The sequence below is a fragment of the Calonectris borealis genome, chromosome 1 (genome assembly GCF_964195595.1).
Source record: "Calonectris borealis chromosome 1, bCalBor7.hap1.2, whole genome shotgun sequence".
Lineage (NCBI taxonomy): Eukaryota > Metazoa > Chordata > Aves > Procellariiformes > Procellariidae > Calonectris > Calonectris borealis.
Genome location: NC_134312.1, coordinates 1,987,486 through 2,005,885, shown reverse-complemented (window position 1 = coordinate 2,005,885; position 18,400 = coordinate 1,987,486). Strand labels below are relative to the sequence as shown.

Genomic DNA, 18,400 nt, shown 5'->3' with positions numbered 1-18,400 from the left:
GGGGGAAAGACTGAGGCGAGGGACGGCGCCCGGGACAGGAGGGGACCGATGAGGGAGAGGGCGCTGAGGGGACGGCGGGAAGGGCCGCTGAAAGCCGGTGCCGGGGCGGCGGTGACCCGCGGGAAGAGGAAAGCCGCCGCCGCGCTCTCTTTCCGGTTCAGTTTTCACTTTCTGTTTTTTTCCCCGCTACCGCCGCCCGCCCCCGGCCCCGGCCCTGCCTCCCCGCCCGCCCGCGCCGTCCCTCCGCGGCGCCCTTCTACTTCCTGGGGCCGGCGGATGGCGGCGGTCCGCAGCGCTCCCGCCCCGCATGCCGCCCCGTGTCGCCTGAGCCCGCCGGCCCGCCCGGCCCGGTAGCGCCGCGCCCTCCCGGGGCCCCGCCGGGAGCGGAGCCGCGCCGAGGGTCGGGCGGGGCGGCATGCGGGAGGCGTGAGGGCCGGCGCGGCGGGGAACGGCGAGGAGGGAGCCTCGGCCATGGGTGAGCGGCGGGACGAGGAGACCGGCGGGCCGGGCACAGGTGAGCGGGGTCGAGCGGGGCGGGCGGGGACCGAGCCACGGGGAGGGGGGCCGGCTCCATCCCACCCTTCGTCTAGGGAGGAGAGGCCAAGCCGGCTTTGCCCCTCTGTTTCCCCAAAGCTGGGGCTGCCCCGCCCCGTGGGGACGAGCGTGAGGCGGGTGCCTGCTCCTCGGCAGTGAGGGGGAGCAGCCCCCCGGCCAGGGCTGGAGGCACCTGCCCCGAGCCCCTGGGTGCCTGGAGGCCTTCGCCACCTAGAAAGCAGCTTTTTAATTTAATTTTGACTGGCTCACTGGGGACACGTTGGCTTTTCCAAGCTCCCACTTGTGCTGGTAGCTGATCCCAAGGCCTATGCAGCTGGGAGAGACGTGGTCCTTTTTGGTTTTGTGGCTGCACACACCTTCGATCTGCCCTTGGGGAGCCGTGCTGGTCAATGCAGGTGCCCTTCAGGAGCGGGATATGGAAATACAAACAGATCGGTTGCATGCTGCTCCTTCCTGGGACTGGCATGGAAGGTTGGAAGGCCTCTTTGCTCCTCCCTTGGAGCAACTGCGCTGCCCTGCAGGGTTGGAAGTTGGCCCTAGAAGAGGGGGGAAAAAATATGTTTCTGCTCTGGTCCTGCATAGTTCTGCTCCCAGATTGTCCTGAAACAAATTGTCCCACAGAGGCTTGGACAGGAGCAGGGCTGCCCAAACTGTAGGTCTGCGCTCCCTAAAAGGGGATAATCTGGGATAGACGAAACACGCAGGAGGGCGGATAAAACAAAAATAGTTGTAAAACATGTTCCTTACTGCAACAAATGTATTTTTTTTTTAAATATGCAAAAAAGCCTCCGTGGCCCAGAATAATCAGTAGCCTGGTGGTTTGATGCTTATCATGGATGCGGGAGATGCTGGGTGAAGCTCTGCTCTGCGGGGGATTCAAGTCAGAACATTAACCTCATGGTTTTACCATGTTTCTTGGATGTTTCTTAGTGCTGCTCGATAGATCTCATTACAGTGCTTGTAAGAGACTGGTAATGAACAGGGAGACAAACACGGGGCTCTACTGGCACTAGCTGTCCTATGGTTGAGTCTGGAAATTACTGGTCTGCACTTGAATGAATTTGTTAGATATAGTGTGTTGTCAAGGAAATGTCTGCTTTCACAGAAATTGCTGTTTTCCAATTGAAAAATCATTTTGTCAGAGAATTCCCTATCTGCGCTGATAAGAAGCAGCGTGAGTACTCACCTAGGACGAGAGACTGTATTACCCGGCTCTGAAACTGGTTTTACGTACTAGTTACTTACGGTCTATTTTTAGCATTCCTCTTAAACCTGGCATTTTTGGCAGTAGCAGAGCTAGCTTAAGTGTTCCCCATTCCCAGATGGTCACCCCCGATACCCCCTAACGTCCGCATCCCGCCCGACTTCGAGCTGTGGTGGTAACAACTCTTTGTGGAGCCGAGCAGCAATCCAGATTGCTGAACCTATCTGGATTAAAAATAGACTCTTTTACTTTATTTTCTGCTGCTTTTTGCTGAATTTCTTCATTACACAGCCCCAGCTGTGCCAGGAGGGAAAGAGAAGGAGCATCGGGGCAAGGGCTTGCATAGGTTACAGTAGCCACCCACTGAAACGTGTGTGGGATTACAGCTTTGGTGGAATGGGCTGGTTTTATTACATGAAATATAAATGTTGGTCATGCTGGCACCTGCCAAAGTGACCAACTGATTATTCTTGGTTACAATCGCTTTGAGACAAGAAAGTGAAATGTTTATTATTTTTGGTAAATGCTATTTTCACACAGTTTGGCTTTTTGGGGTGGTTTTTTTTTTTTTGCTGGTGAGATAACTACCCACTAGTTTTGATGGGGTGTTTGCAGTCAGTGTGCGTGGGGGTTTTGGTACTTGCCTTTGGTTCTGTTTTTATTTGAAACTCTTAAGTGTGTCTTGGTAATTTCTGCAGCCAAAGGGTCCATAGAGAGCGTGTGGTTAGAGCTCTATTGCTGTATCAAACAGAACAAGAGACCAAGGGAAAGAAAGTCAACTCTGGGAGCATATGTAGCGAGAGCAAAAGTAATGCAACAAACCACGCCTAAGGAAGGATGTATCCCTGTCTGGGAGGCTTTCAGGCTTGCTCAAAGGCAAAAGGAGTAAGTAACCAGCAGTCTGGAGGAATGCAGCTGCAGGATTTCAGGCAGAGGAACTGTATGCCCACTTTCTCCAGCCACAAAGTTGTTGTTTTTTTTTCTTTTCCCAAATGGGGGAGCTCTGCCTTGGGGAGGTTGTTTTTAACACGTTGTCCCCAGGTGCAAGCACCACCCAGCAACAACCAAAGCATCAATGGGCCATCAACGCTCCTCTCATACCAAACCCACAACACAGCACACCCCCCAAGCTACTGGGAAGAAAGTTAACTCTGTCCCAGCCAGAACCAGGACACACGTAAACCATTGGTGTTGCTCTTGCAAGGCTGCCTGTGTGTCGGGGACCTTGGACATCACTGCAGCGCGTGCAAGTCTCCTTGATGGCACGTGGGCTTTAGATCCAGGGCGTCCCCAGCGTCGATTTTTCGGGGTCCCGGGAGGCAGCAGATGAACTCCAGCTTACGTGGCGGCAGGCTGATGTTTCTTGCGAGGGCTGGATGTTGCACTGCGGGTGCTGTGTGGTTGGCTGGGTTTCAACACGTGTTTCTATGTAGCGTCTGTGGGCTGCGCGCAAGGGATCCTCGGAACGTAACCTAGCGAAGGCAAGCCTGTCATCAGTGGGTTTTTAGTTTGCTGTGCACTAGTCTATAGCTCTCCCACAAGGTCAAAGCACATCGAGTCTGGCTATCTTAGGCCATCGGGCTACTGCACTAGCATGGAGAATCACTTGGCTGGCTGGTTTTGAAAAGAAAGGGTTATCTTTAGTGGTCTAAGTGCTAAAATAGGTGTGCTGGTGCTACATTTGGGAAGAGTCAATGCAGACACCTGCAGCTGAGTAAATCCACAACAGGTGGCAACCCTGTATAAGATGATAGAAGAGGGGAGCTGTGCAGGATGGGGCTTTGAGGAGCATCTGCTGAGATGAAAGGCAGCAACAACTGCCTGTGCAAAGAATTAACAAGGGAAAACCTGTAATAACCACATCCTCAATTACATGAGCAGCTGAAAGTAACAGGAGGGAGGTTATAAAATCAAAGAAATGTTACCTGGAAGGTTTCTTTGGTGTAGAACTCTTACTCTGAGTAGATTTTTCACCACATCAGAGTGAGGCCCAGCCAAGCACGGGGACCCCCACCTCTCTACGACCTGTCCTAAGGCTGCATCATCCTCCAGGTGAAAAATTTCATCCTCTCATCCAGTCCGAACCTCCCAAGGTGCAACTTGAGGTGTTTCCTCTTATTTTTTCTGTCTGCCGGTGCCAGGAGAGAGGCTCCATCATCTCTGTGACTCTCCATCAGAGAGTTGGGGCTGCAGTTGGATCTCCCCAGCTTTTCTCCCCCAGACTAAACAAGCCCATCTCCCTTGCTCTCTTTGTAATTATGTATGGTCTTGTTGGGGCTTCCTTCTCTGGGTAGGAATTTGAGGCACTGTTTGAAACAACCAGGTTTGCTGAAATTTCTTCTGACACAAGGTTTTTTTACATAGTGTAGGAACATAACCTTCTGTACCAGTGAGGAAACGAAATGTTTTCTCTCCAACCAACTAGATGCATTCAGATATCGCTGTAAGATTAAATCTGTGTTGGCAGAGCTCAAGTGGAGCTGTTTGTGTAAAGGTTGCCTGTCCTCTGGGCAGAGCGGTAGCTCTCCTGAGAGGATGCCAGGGGTTCCCTGCATCGCCTGACTCCTAAAAGTGATCTAAATAAATACTGTCAGTCTCTGATATTGAGATGAAAAACATTACAAAACTTCCTGCAGCCTAGATATCTGCATTCCCGGGCTACCTGATCCCAGAGGTAATTCAGATACAATCCAGCACCTGGGTTTTCCAGCTTAGCAGCAATCCCCTTGTCTCACTTCGGAAGAGTGTTTTAAATACACCAAACCAGGAGGTTGCAAAAGATACCATCTCACCCCAAACAGGGACATAACTCCCGGATTTAAAGCCAAGGATGTTAATTTAGGAGAGTGGAGCTGCATCAGCCTCCTTATTTTTTTCAGCTAACTGCAAAGGTTAGAAAGCTGTGCCATCCAAAAATTCGCCCCTGCCCGGCAATTTGAATGCTTCGTTCTTCTGGGGGAAAATAGCTCCACGGTTATGAGAGCTCTTGAACTTTCATCCGAGCCAACCGCTCTCTTTCTGAGAATACAAGGAAACATCCGCTGCAGAGAAGTGGTTTGTAATGATCTGTCACGATGATTTACTTGCAGGAGGCCTGTAGCAGTTGCAGGATAATTGACTCAATAAGTTCCTGGTCTTGCCCAGGAAAGCACCGCATAGAGTAAGAGAGGCTTCCTACCATGATTGCGCTAATGTGGCACTGCATATCCATCATATGGTGTCAGCCTGGCTCCATGCACGTTGGAGTAGGGATAAAACCTCGTGCTGCTTTAATGGACTGTCCCAGCTGAGACCAAATATCCATCTTGGCTGGTATCCTGACTCCAGGAGTGGCCGCTTAGGGAAAAGCACATGAACAGGACAAAGGTACAGCGCTCTTTCTCTGAAAACCCATGCCAACTGCGCAGGTTTGTGGCTCAGGGACTTCCCAAGGAAGAGCTGAAATCTTTGTATTTAATAGAGTATTTTCCTAAAAAACGTGGAACCCATCTGCAGCAACCCATGGTGAGACCTTCAGAAAACGCTACTTGTTATTAGAGCCCTTCCCGACTCTGCCGGACAGCCCATGATTCAACCTGCGCTGCCTTCTCCATCCCCGGTGGGAAACCTTTTCCCCTTTCATTTGCCAACAGACCTGCTCCTCATCTCTGCAAATGGGTGCCTCCATCAGCCCAGTTTAAGCCAGAGTTTTTGTTCTGGCTGGACTATGAGCACAAGCCTGCCCTGGTAACCCATCCCATGCCCAACATGTGCCTCTGGTACGTATAATATCCTGGCTGCGTTGGCTCTGTTGTACATGGTTTAAATCAGATCTGTTACCGCATGAGAGGTTCAGCCAGCTCTACTTATTAGCAGCCTGACAAATACAAGGTTAGAACAGTTGTCTGTGTTTCGGAGCGGAAAAAATGAGAAGGAAAAAGGTGAGAAAGCAAAAGAAAAAGATGCTGGGAAGCAGCAAAGCTGTAAAAGTTGCTGATAATGGCAGGAGCGGCAGGAACAAGGTACTTGCCTGGTGTAGAAGAGTGTATTTTGCGATTGAGAGGCTTTGAAGAACCCACACTAAAACACAAGAGAACCCCTGAGAGGCTTGAATATGCCAAGGCAAATCATTTTCTGCTTTGGTGCCATGCTAGCTGTGCTCTGGACCGGTCCCCGTGGGCATAGGACACCTGCTCCATGGTGGGGATAGCTCTGCCGCGCTGCACGGAGCGGTCTCCGGGGTCTGCCTCGCGTGATCAGCTTGCAGATACACCTAATATCAGCTAGCCATGTGAGTGGTCTGTGCTACATCTCCTTGCCCGATTACTCCTGGAGAGTAAATGTAAGCTTAGTTTACATCCCGTCATTAGCTGAAAATACTTTACAAGGATCAGAAGCATCTGCCGTAGTCAACGTCTTGTTATTTTGCAGGCATGACACCTTCCTGCTCCTAGACATTTGTGGGAGATGGTGATTTTTGGCTTCGTTTGGCTTAATTTGGCTCAGTTTTTGTCTTAAACTGAAAGAGGAAAGTGACTTCTGTGCTTCAGTGATAGTGAGCCAGGACTCATTATAAAAGTTAGGCTGCGCAGGTGTAGCTGAGTCCAGAGTCAGCCAGGCATCCCTGGCGAGGGTCTGATCTGTCTGGGAGATCTCATCCAGGGAAGTTCTTGCAGAGAAGCTCATTTTGGGTAGGTAGCAAGTTACTTTTTATACCTTTTTGGTGTAGAGACGCAAGTGGGCGTAGGACATCAGTTCCCAGAATAGTTGTTGCTGACTTCTGTTTTCCTGGAAGATCAGTTTGTTATCTCAATTTCTTTGTCCTGCCAACTGTTTCCCATAAAGGAGATTTTGGCTGAGCTTATCAAGGATGTCTCAGGACTCCTTTGTCAGTATGTTTACCAGGTCACCTTTGTGGTTGCTCCGTCAGCAGGCTGTAGCTAAAAGAAGTTTGCAGGTAAATAGCTGGTCAAGCACTGTGGGTTTTATAATGCTGAGTTAGAAGGGACAGTTCATATAATTGTCATAATAATTACTGCGTGCTAGAAATTACTAGAAAGTAAAACCAAAGAGTGAGAGCAGCAAAATCGGGATAGGAGATTACAAAAAGAAGAGAGAAAGTGGACTTCAGCAGAGCCAAAGAAGTTGGGAGGATTATCTTAAGGAGTCTCAGCTGGCAGTACATGAACTGTTGACGGCACAGAGTGGCATGTGGTGGTGCCAGCACTGACGCTGCCGGTGATGCCTGCTGTTACAGCTCACACTAACGATGGGACCAAGCCAGGAAAATGGAGGAAATCCTGGTTAAAGAGAGGCAAGATGGAGAAGGGCTGTGGGAAGGGACCGTGCAGGAGCAGCTGTGCTGAGGACAGGTTGAAAGCCCCGGAGGTGAGCAGTGTGGCTGTGCTCAGCGTGTGTTGACCACGCTGGTTTGCAGACTTTTGGAGATTTGACAGCATTCAAGTGTCTGCAGCAAGTGCTACTAAAATTTTAAGGTAAAAAAAAAAAAAAAAAGGACCGTGAAGAAAAGCGAACCTTTTCTTCTGTATAAGTAAGCAGTTCAAAAGCCGTGGGTTTTTCCTTCTGGGCTGACTTTGGAAGTCTCTGTGTGGTGAGGACATCCAGAGGTCACATGAAAATGGATGAGCCAAAAGAGGATCCTGTTTTTTGGAAGTATGTGTCTCTTGGCCTCGGCTGGCTCTCCTGATGGGCATCCAGCACCTGCAGGAGCCCTGAATTGGAAAGGGGAGCAAAGGTGTGCAGCTCCCAGGAGGCGTACAGGCCCTGCATGTCTGCTGGTGGGGCATGTCCACTCAGGCTGGCTTTAGCCAACGCTCTGCAGAGGATAGAACAGGGCATGTTGAGACATTTGCAGGCACGATCAGGGAGGCAAGGAGCTGGCTTTAAATCTGGAAGGGGAGGAGGAAGGAGTAGGTTAGCAGCCTTCCAAGGAATGCAAGGCTCTTAGAGGATGACTTCTGTACAGCCACAGCACAAGGGAAAGATCAGCCTTACTTGCAGTGTTGGCAACTGATGTTAATAGCTGCAAAGGTGACTCTTTTTTCTCCCTTGCTATCAGGTTAGGAAGTCACCAGGACAGGCTGTGAATCCCCTCCCCAAGGATTTCAGGGCATGGATAACAGCCACTGTGGATTCAGCTGGGCCGTGCTGGTGCAGAGCTGTGCTGGGTTTCTCCAGCTCTCCTCCAGTCGTTGGTCCTGTGATGCATCTCTGCTGTCTGACCGACCCCGTGCGAGAAGTCGGTCCCGTTCCCTGAGGATGCTGCGTGGTGGTAGTGGCATGTCCAAGCTGCTCAGAGGGGAACAGACACTTTCACTTTTACTTCTGGTTTAGGCACTTTCACTTTCACCTCCTCACAGCCTGCGCAGAGACTGTCAAGGGCCTTCTGCTCCTGCAAATGAAACCTGGATGTGTCAGGGCTTTGCATGTATTTGTGTGAGTGCAGACTCTTCCTTAGGGTGGGTACAGATTTGAAGGAGCCTCTTAAATCTGAAAGGGGAGATGAGGGTCACAGCAAGCTGCTGGGCTCGGTGCCATGCTCTATGATTGTTTCATCTCATGTATTTATGTATTCTATGGCAACTTTTTTTTTTTTTCCCCATTTGGACTTTCATTTTTACACTGCAGCTGAACTTGCAGGGAGGAACAAATGTTTGAGTTATCACCTGCAAAATTGCTGTTTATGTTGCATTTCTAAGAGCTTCCCAGCCTTTTTTTTTTTTTTAAAGCCTTCAGCTTTTACCCCTGAAAGATACTGAATATCCAATGCTTTTGCTGTTTTAACACCCCACACCCTCAATATGTGTTCTGCACCCGGAGGGATTTTTAACCCCATAATCTCTTTGTCAACTCGGTGTCTCACATACTCAGTGTGGAAACACACGACTGGCTCCCAGCTCACACGTTTAGACATGGCCTATCTCATGCTCCAAGACCCCAAACTTGTTGATGATGCAGAGTTGCAAGACGCTATGGGTAGGAGGAGCAGAATATCGCACCCTGAAAAGTGAGATGGTTTGGACCAGTAGCTGTGAAATTAAATAGCATCTGCTGAAGTCCTGTGCTTTTGGGATATAAGGAGCAGTCGAGGGAGCTGGGCTTGTTTAGGCTGGTGGAGAAGATGCTGAGGACAGGGCTGTCTCGGAGGATGACTCTGGACACAAGCGTTGTGGTGCTCCAGCAAGAAGCAAAAAGGGAGGTTATGTTCGGTCCAAGCCTTTGAGCAGAGCTGTGAGCTGGGATGTAATTCCCTGATCTGATTTCCATGGAGGAGTCTGAACTCCCTGGCTGCTTCTTTGAGATCCACAGGATGCAAGAGACACAAAGCAAAATGAAAGACAAGTGAGGAAAAAAGTGAGCAAACTTAACATCCCTTCCTATCCTCATTAGGTTCGAAGAGAGAAAACAATAATACTGAGAGAGAGCTGGAAGACCTCTTTATTTTTCATTTTTCTATGCTTGAGAGCCAAGTTGTGTTCACCTGCTTTTTTACTGCTTCTAACGATTACAGAGGCATCACCTGAAAGTGGGAGGTTTAGAAAGTGAATACCAGAGAGCACAGAGGACCCCAGAACAACATTAAGAGAGGCAAAAGTACTTTTAAAGACTCTCTGTGCTCGCAATTTCCATTCCCACCATGCTTTTCTTAGAAACCGTTTTTAGAGCCGTTTTTATACTGTTTCCCCCTACTTTTTGCCTTGTCTGGCTTTTCTTTTGCTTGGCACACTGCAGACGCTGTCGCTCTTCCCCTGTTAAGCCCCGTAGTGCGGACTGGCTGAACTGGCTTAGAGCAGTGTAGCTAAATGAGTTTAATACAGACAATTCAAACTGTTATTTTTCCTGTTCCTTATATTAGGTCCTTTTTTGGCCTTGAGTAATTTGAGAGGAATAACAAGATTTGTGACATAGGGAATGATTCTGTCTTTTCTTTTCTTCTTCTTTTTAATTGAGGGGAGGAAAAGAAAAAAACAATTAAAACTCACCCTTTAAAAAATAGGAGTCAAAACACCAAGTAGGTTGCAGGGCGACAACCTATGCTGTCTTGCTCATCACCAGAGGAATGGGGCCCTTTCTGCTTTAGGGGTTAAACCGAGAATTTATCTATTCATTCTCAAAAATTTGGGTGATGTTTTTCTTAAAGAGCGACCAGCGTGCAAAGCCTGCTCCTCGGGTGGGGTTTGGCGGTTCTGCATTTCTTTCCTTATAGATGACTGCTTTATTTTCTAAAGTTTATGGGTCAGAAGAAATAAAACTTTTCAATGTGTCTATGTTGCAAACTCAGCTTGGGATTTGAAATCTCGTAGCTCATGAATCACCACCAGTAATAAAGGTTTTTAAATGTGCAACAGAGACTGAGCCCAGGATTTCCTGTGTTTCTAAGTGGCTGCTTTATTTAATATTTGGATTTTAACAGCTGCAAGAGCACAAATACTGCAGGGCTTTCCTTTGTTTCTCTGTCGGTATTTAATTTGTCAACTGCTTTGGGACCTCTTCTTGGTGGGATGCTGCTGGGAAGTGTTTAACTGGGATGTTTTCATTCGGAGATGTCAAGAGAATTTGGGCTTTGAGATAGCTCTGCCCGTTGAGGCTTTGAAGGAAGGCTTGCTTTCATGGTATTGAAAACTACATTCTCTCAAGATCTGAAGATCTTTATAGTAAAACAGATAACCCCAGGAAACTGAGCACGCACCAAGATTTTCCTTGTGTGCAGCAATCAACTCTCACTCTAAAAGACCGTGCAATTAATCTAAGTAACTTTTTAGCACAAACTCTGACCTGCTCTGCGCAAAGTTAATTTACCACCAGGCTTTGCTTCTAGCGGTTGCTAACGATTTCTTGTTTTTTTTTTTTTTGTCTGTTGCAAAAGAAAAACTTTAAGGGCTCACTGGCAAACAGAGAGTTCACATTCCTCCTGCAGAAGGGCAATTTAACTTGCAAAGACTTGGGGGGTTGCATGGCTGGAGGGGAGCTACTGCTCCCAGTGGGAGCCACAGAGCTGATCTGCTCCTTGGAGATCTGGGCTTGTTAAATGAGGCCGGTGTGCCGTGAGTCACACTCAACTGCCGCCTGCCTCTCCTGAGGCCCCATACTGATCTGGGGATGCCCAGAGTTAATATTTGCACCTGCTTTTTGCTTTCTTCCTCCAGGTTTTCATCCAGAGTCGGAAGAGTCGAGTTCCCTTTTGCAGACAGCAGTTTCAGTGCTGCAGAGCTCCTACTTGGACTCTACATCTCAGGACGGTTTTCAGTACAGCCAAGCAATTCTGGTGGAAAACGATGTTTTTCTAAGTGAGGTAAGGTCGGTGGGGGAGCAAGGTGTTGCTGGCAGCTTGGGAAAGGGTGGCATTTCTTTGGGAACTGCAAATGTCTGTAAATGCTGGTTTATTAGCATGTCTTTGCTTTGCAGCACGTGGCTAATCAGCCTGCCTTGTAGAGCCCCATTTGCAATTCCTGACCGAAGGGAACATTTTCTTTCCTTTCTTGCACTTCTTCCCAATCTGATCAGGAACAAAAGGTCCATTCAAACCAGGTTGCCAAACATTCAGCGGCAGTTCCTGGAGCAGGCCTTCGGGGCAGGTTGAAATGCTGGTTTGATACCTAGCGGAAGAGCTTTAATGTCATTGCACTTCTGTTGATTCACAGCAAGGCAGATTTCCATGTGGTATTTCTTTTGTCTGCCCTCACTTCTGTGCAGGCACCAGTTTTAACCCCATTTCCCTATCTCCAGGTCCCTGGGGTATGTACAGAACCACTTTTAAAATGTCTTGATCCCTACAGTCCCACTGTCACTGTCATGGAACACAGGCTGTCTCCTCTGGGGACTGGAGGTGACGAGTCTGCTTATTGTCATGAATTAAATAGAGCTTAGACATTTTGGCTGCCTAAATCTGGGATAGCCACTGTGGAGCTGGATAAAAAACCTGGGAAAGCAGGTATCAAGTCATTTCTTGATTTGCCTGTGAGTTCTAAAGCCAAAATAAGCAAAATCAGCGGATGAGATTGTTGTTTTCTTATCTTCTAACCCTGTTGAAAAAATCCCATCCTTCTACAACTTCTTTTATTAAAGCCCCAAAACATCATGGGCTCAGACCCAGCTCTGTCTGCTCCCATGACGTTCTCCCTGTGTGCACTGAGAACATGCTCTGCTTTAATTATCAGACAAAAGAAATTGGAGTAATGTGTTATTTGGCTGTAGCCAAACCCTCTGAGGTGTAGTCGCATGATAGCACCTGCCCTCTAGTCAAATAGTCTAGGCTTCCCTGGTCAGTGGAGAGAGAAAAAGAGGTGCCTCCAAGCGTCTCCCCATCTGTAGGCATCTTCACCATGGCTGAGATGATTTGTCTTCTGATGACCATAGCTGGCTACGTAATGTGATGCTCCACCAGCCCACATGCTGCTCGGTGAAACAAGCTCCCCGGTCGCCGACGAGGTGTGGCCAGAGGGGCAAGGTGCAATAAGGCTGGACTTCCCTGTGATGAGCACAGCGTGGCACTGTGGGGCTGGACGTGCCTGCTGTCCCTTGGAGGACATTGAACATGTTCTGCTGGGGACAAAGGCAGAGACAGGCAGATGCATGGATCGGGGTCCCTGTGGTGGGAGACTGGGTGTACACGTGCCTGGGGGAGGGAATGATGTGTGGGCAGATGAGCTGGTCCAGCATCACCTGGCTGCTGCCAGCTATCCCATACTGACCACGACTGGAAGTACGTGGGACACGCTGTCCTCATGCCATGTGTTCCCTGTACCACTCAGTCACTTGGCTCTGGCACAAACGGACTAGAACAAAGTGGTGTTGTGTCTTCTGCAGCTCAAAGCTTTTGCCCAAGCAAAGGAAGCCGCCGGGTACAGCCAGGAGGAGCTGGAGGAGACCTTTGCATTTCTCCTGTTTGATAATGAAGAAGAGGTAACCTGAAATGTTTATTCAGCTTAACAAGTTTGATGCCAAGTGTGCCTGCCCATGTGCTCCGTCCCACCAAAGCCCAGCAGATCTGTTGTCTGAAGAGTCCTGGCTCTCTATACCCCAGTTACCAGTGCAATTACTACTGTATAAATAGTCCAGAGCAAGTTCTGAAAGCAACTCCTGGGAGGTTTTAGTGATGGATCTTATTTTGTCCAGTTGATTACTGTTTGAGAGTTGGCTGCCTCCTTTGCCCTTTGCAGGGAGATAGAAAGAGTCTCCCTTTGTCCCAGTGGATTTATGGTCAAGTACAGGTGAAACCTTTCATGTACGCTTAGAAGAGAAAAACACCTTTGTGACCGAAGACAGGAGTTTGTCAGGTGGTTTTGGGCAAATTCCCTTGCTTTTGCCAGCTAGGTGGAGAGAGAGCCTGACACAGCTATTGGGAAAGTTACTCCTACCCATTTTTCACGAGGATGCTTTTGATTTTGTGAAAAGAGTTTGTCTACGCAAGGATGCTCAGGGAATCTAGTGGGAATTCACTTTCAACATGATTTAATGATGCCATGCTAAATCACTGTAGGGATGGTTTTGTTCAAGATGAGAGTGGCCTGAATGCAGTTTACTTCTGTTCATTTTGGACTGAGCTACAGCAAAATAAACCACTTTCAGTCTCAGTTTGGGAGCAGTAATTGTCCCGCTTCATTTTAGCGGTTTGAAATTTAGCGTAGTCTGTGCCAAGTGACTGAGCTCCTTGTACAGACCCTAGGAAAGAGGGAGCTCTCCAGAGGACAGTTGGACCTCATTTAATGCAGGCATCTAAAATCCTCGGTCTAAATTGCTCTCTGGAGGTGCCTCTCTCTCCATTGTTCAGAGGAGGCTAGTCTAAGCTAGACACTTACCTTTTAGGAGGCAGAAGTTAGGTGAGATGAGTGCCCCGTGTTGCTTATAAAGGGACTGAGTACATTTTGATTGGTTTACTTTTATTTCTTACCCCTAATGAGTTGTCACTCTTTGGTCAATATATGTTTGATCTTTGCGCACCTTGATGAATCTTCTTTAGACATGGATCAAAGCTGGTGAGATGCTCCCAAGGCAGTAATTGTGCCTATGGAAGAGTGAGCACGGAGTAGCAAATGTCTTTTGCCTTCATGCCAGCCCTGTTGCATTTATTTTTCCACAAATTGCCCATGCAGATAAAGAAAGTGCAAAGTCCAGGCTTGCGCTTGCAACGGTTTCTGGAGATGCTGGATTTTTTCCAGATTTTCTAAGCTTTTGCTTCCATGGAGGTTTTTGTAACAACACTGGATAAATACAAATATTTAGTATCTGAAACCACAAATTTTCTTCCTGTTGGTTCTTCCTGTGGACATTGTTTTTAATTTTCTTTATACTGCAGGTGTTTTGGGACTGTAATTGATGACCTGTAATTGACTTGCAGCACGTGTTTGCCTGTTGCAAGTATTTTGCCAACTGTCGTGCTACAGATTTCAGTAGCTGTGTCCTTTATCTTTGAAAATAGATGGTAAAAGAAGCTGTCTCATCTTTTGTAGGCAAAAGAGGTGTGTCAGACAGGCCTCCGTGTAAACAGCAGTTCTGTTTCCACACTTGGTGACCCAGCAAAAGGTAAGATTTCCATTCAGAGGACCAAGAGACCTGTTCGCTGTTCTGGGGGTCTCACCTCCTTTAAAAACAAAAGCAAAAGCCCAGACAAACTCCTGGTTCTGCCTTGTTATTTACTGCAAAGATCCACAGAAACTCCCTTGTTTCTTACATGGGAAACTGCATTTGTTTGGATCAAGCAAGCAGCAGTGTTTTCCTTCTGCCCCCTCAACCAGATGAGGATGGGATCTTCCCCAGGGAATGTTATCGTCTCTTCACCGCTCCGTTTCAGGCTTTTTCTCCCTTGTTAATAACAACCTTTGTCACCAGAGTGGCTTTTTGGCAGCTCTCCCCACCGGTTTGCTCTTCAGAGTCCATTTGCTGAGCTTTTGCCAACAGTCCTGTTAATAACCAGAGCAGATCGTGACGTGTCAAAGCCCTTTTCAGTATGTGCTTGTTCCCTGCCTGAAGGTCTGAGGCCTCAAGACGTGCAGTGCAGGACGCGTTACTCAAAGAAATTCTTCTGCCAGAAGTAGAATGTCTCCCAGTGCTCATCCCGCAAGTCTTTGCAGGCCAAGACACCTAATTATCGAACAGTCAATGGCAGTGAATGCAAAAACAAGGAAGAACTGGTTTTTTATCTGGATGTATATCTTAGTCCTGATGGACTGAGATGAATATTATGGTGTGTCTCTTTGTAGCCCTTCCCCTGCCCAGTCCTTGTTCCCCCCTCATGTACTTCTCTACCCATCTTGTCTACAAATATAAAGCAGGAGTGAAGGGCCAACACGCCCCCCGATAAATCCACATATGGTATGCCCTGAGTGTGGAGAAGGGATGGGACTAAGCCGTGTCAGAATAGGCTTTGTCACAGGAGGTTCACGTTGGCATCTGGGACACTGAAGGGCCATAAAGGGCCAAAGAAGGGCCCTGGGAGGGTCTATGCCATGCCGTGGGCCTGCTCTCGTGCCCTTACAGTGTGTGTTCCCCACGTATAAACATCCACGTTGCCTTTGTGTGACTCCAAATTGAGCAAAGTACCTGCCCCACTTGCAGTCTGATCTGGAAGCCCTTCACCAGATCTTCCTGTAAGAAGAGCCTTTGCTCGGTATGTTTTCATGTAGTGTGGGCAAAACTGACGTTAGCTGGGCTACTTCTCCCAGGAAACCCAAGTTAACTCCTTTCCTAGAGCTGACCCTGAAAATTATAATGCTGTTCCATACCAACAGTCAAAAAAAGGAAACGAGTCAGAAAGAGTTTCACCCTTTTTATGGCAGCAGGTGCTACTGTGGTTTGCAGCACTGGCTCTGCAGAGACTCCCATTCCCACAAGGAGGGTCCTCTTTACAGGGGTTTTTTGGCAATCAGCTTTACTCGACAGACAATTCACGTTATCTTGCATTGCTTTGTTTTCACAGGGGTTTATATTTCCAAGTATGCAGACTGTCTTCATCCAAGACCCTGGTATCATGGAAAATCAGGCTATATTGTCATTTGTAAGCTAATTAAGGTAAAATGCAAGTCTTGTTATGTGGAATGGTTTTCAGAAGCCACTATACAGTGCAAGCAGTTTTTAAAGAGACATTGGTGCCCATAACTGTGGTGGGGTGGGATGTAAAATCAGCTCTGAGAGGTCATCGGGATTTTTGGCTATGGGATGTGTCAGACTAGAAAGCAAGAGGTCAGACTGGGCTTGGCTGGTGGCCTGCAGGGAGGCAGAGGATGCAGCGGACCTTCCAAATTCCATCGCTGAGGTCAGAAATTCCCCACAGGGTCACCTTTTTCCCTGGACTTTTGTGCATTTGTGGGGCTTGAGGGGGTGACCTTAAGGTGGCTGAGATCACAGCCTCATTCCCTTCCTCCATGGGGCTGGTGTGTGGTACCTTTCTCCCCTCCCCACGGGCTCCTGCTCTCTGTAGCTGGCATGGAAAACACACTGCTCCCCTTGGCTCTCCTGAGCAGCGCTGGTTTGTCTGCTGTGCCGAGCTCGGCCAAGTCAGGCCCTCCTGTTTGGAAGGATGCAAATGCACACAGCCCCCTCACAGTGGGGGAATGCGGGGCTGCCAGCAACACTGTCTTTGGGGAAAAGGAGGATTCAGGCGTCTTTTAAAATAAGTTTCTGCAAACAATTATGCAAACCATTTTTTTTGATAAATTTTCTGGCACAGGGGAAGGTCAAGGCGGTATCTGAGAATTACACAACCAGCTATACCTGCCCATCTCCCGGCTATGACTGCCACGTCGCGGTGAGCAGAAATAACATACCGTCAAAGACCAGCCACTGCCAGGCCTTCGAGCAGAGCCAGGTATAGGTTTGCAACAGGACTGTGCAGACGGCTCACTTGCGGGCCGCAGGGGAGCACAGCGCTGGCCCAGGTGCCTCGCTTGTTCCTCGACGTGTTTTTTTCATCAGTGTTTCCCTTCTCACCCCAGTATTACGTGTATGAAGTGTCCGATGGCAGCACTGCAGAGCGGCCCAGGCAGATCTGCCCATACATAGTCATCGCCTGCCAGTACCGGGAGCCGAAGGAAATGCCTGTCTTAGCTATAGAGAGCCTGTAAGCAACTTCTTGTCGTTCCAAAATACCCAGTCGCTTTTGTGGGCTGTTTTCCTTTTCCCGTTGCTAAATGTTCCTCTTTTTCTCCTTTTTCTCTAGACCTGAGCTTAACCACAAAGGTAGGAGCATCTGGTGGTTGGTTTTGTTTTATAAATGTGCCTTTCTCTGTTTGCCCTCCTCTCCTCTCCTGCTTTCTCTGAGCCGTTCTCCCTTTTACCTGTAGCATTGTACTGTCCATGGAGGGGGCAGCTCTCCATCCGGGGCCAGCTTTTGTGCAACATCGCCCTGAGGACCCCATACAGCTCCACGATTCCAGCGCAGCTGTAAGTTGCCCCTTTCTCTTCTTTCTGTGCAATTTGTGGAGTGTGAAGCATTACACCTTCGGGTGTCTGTGTACCAGCAAAAGCCGGTTTTGTCTCTCCTGCCCCATCCCTTCATTGATCAGCATCTTCTTGCAGCTGTACCAACTTACCACCTGCACTGTCAGGGCAATCATCAGTGTCAGGAAAGTGGTGTTGGGCAGCCAGCGGTGCAGTGTCACAGCAACAGCTGGATGAGGACATGAGATCAGGTGCTGAACTGCAGCTGGAAACAGCTGTATTTTGTTATCTCTTTTTGTTAACTACTTCGGGATGTTTACTCCAAATCAATTATTCCTGCTTGGGATTTTTCTCCTTGTGAGAAGTGGGCTTCCTGATGGTGCACGTACGATCAGCCAGTTGTGTTTAGAGATCAGCACGACGGCAAATAAAATATTGGGGTAACTAGCGTTCAAAAAAATGAGATATTTAAAATCTTCAGAAGTCAGAAGCCAACCAGCAGGCAGCAATTTGAAACAGCCAGTGGCAGCCAGTAACACAGCCACCAATATCAGTGTTCGGAGGTGTCTACAAACAGGATCCTCAAATCAGCAACGTGCTAAGCAAGCTGCACCTTCTGCAGCCTTCTCCAGAGCTGCTTTCTCTGGTTTCACTGTGACAGGGCAACCAGGACTCTTTGCTATGCTTAATCCCGAGAGCCTTTTATGCTTGTGATCTCACCGTCTGCTGCTTTATCCCCACAGGCCTCCCAACCTGGACATTAACCATGTCATGGGTTTGTCTGACTTGAAGAAAAAGCTACCAGAAGCTGCATTTGGGAAAAGAAATTACATTGAGAATGAGGGTGAGTGCAAAACCTGCCGGCGTGATGAGTAGCATCTGCTTGTGCTGCGCCATAGGAGTTGCGCGGGGGGTCAGAGCTCAGGTCCACATAGCCCTAGGTCCTATCTTGAAGGGTGGCTGGTTGCAGATAAACAAGGAAAAATGCCAAGGCAGCAGAGGGATGTTTTCCTGTCCATACTTCATATGGTCTCCTGATATGATATAATCCTCCTCCCAAAGCAGCCCTTTAATTGGGATGTTCCTGGGACAGGACAGGGTGGGAGACCCTGTTTTGAGACCTGGGCTCCCATCCTGCAAGGTGCCAAACATGGTGCAACTGAGAGCAAATGCAGGGAGACAAACTTTCCCTTTCTTACGTGATCTCCCTGTGAGGTGAAGGACACTCCACCTCTTGGGGTCTGACCCAGTGTCTCCTGCATCTGG

General features: G+C 48.5%; 2 protein-coding genes across 7 annotated transcripts in view; both read left to right on the top strand.

Moving 5' to 3' along the window:
* Window positions 1-265: 265 nt before the first annotated feature.
* Window positions 266-18,400, top strand: part of TASOR2 (transcription activation suppressor family member 2) — a 44,731-nt gene continuing 26,596 nt past the window's right edge. For 2 of the 6 annotated variants that reach the window (XM_075142088.1, XM_075142098.1), the window contains exons 1-10: window positions 266-514; window positions 10,906-11,051; window positions 12,566-12,661; window positions 14,209-14,281; window positions 15,675-15,766; window positions 16,425-16,562; window positions 16,690-16,814; window positions 16,914-16,933; window positions 17,038-17,137; window positions 17,878-17,978. In XM_075142088.1, the coding sequence (XP_074998189.1) occupies window positions 472-514; window positions 10,906-11,051; window positions 12,566-12,661; window positions 14,209-14,281; window positions 15,675-15,766; window positions 16,425-16,562; window positions 16,690-16,814; window positions 16,914-16,933; window positions 17,038-17,137; window positions 17,878-17,978 (934 nt within the window). In that variant the 5' untranslated portion in view covers window positions 266-471. Of the gene's footprint in view, window positions 515-8,089; window positions 8,195-10,905; window positions 11,052-12,565; window positions 12,662-14,208; window positions 14,282-15,674; window positions 15,767-16,424; window positions 16,563-16,689; window positions 16,815-16,913; window positions 16,934-17,037; window positions 17,138-17,295; window positions 17,386-17,877; window positions 17,979-18,400 lie in introns of those variants that run through there. The other 4 variants (XM_075142107.1, XM_075142117.1, XM_075142135.1 and 1 more) reach the window with 4 other exon arrangements.
* FBH1 (F-box DNA helicase 1) overlaps window positions 379-18,400 on the top strand; it is a 120,497-nt gene continuing 102,475 nt past the window's right edge. The window contains exon 1 of the mRNA XM_075142156.1: window positions 379-388. The gene's annotated coding sequence lies outside the window, so the exon portion shown is untranslated. The remainder of the gene's footprint in view (window positions 389-18,400) is intronic.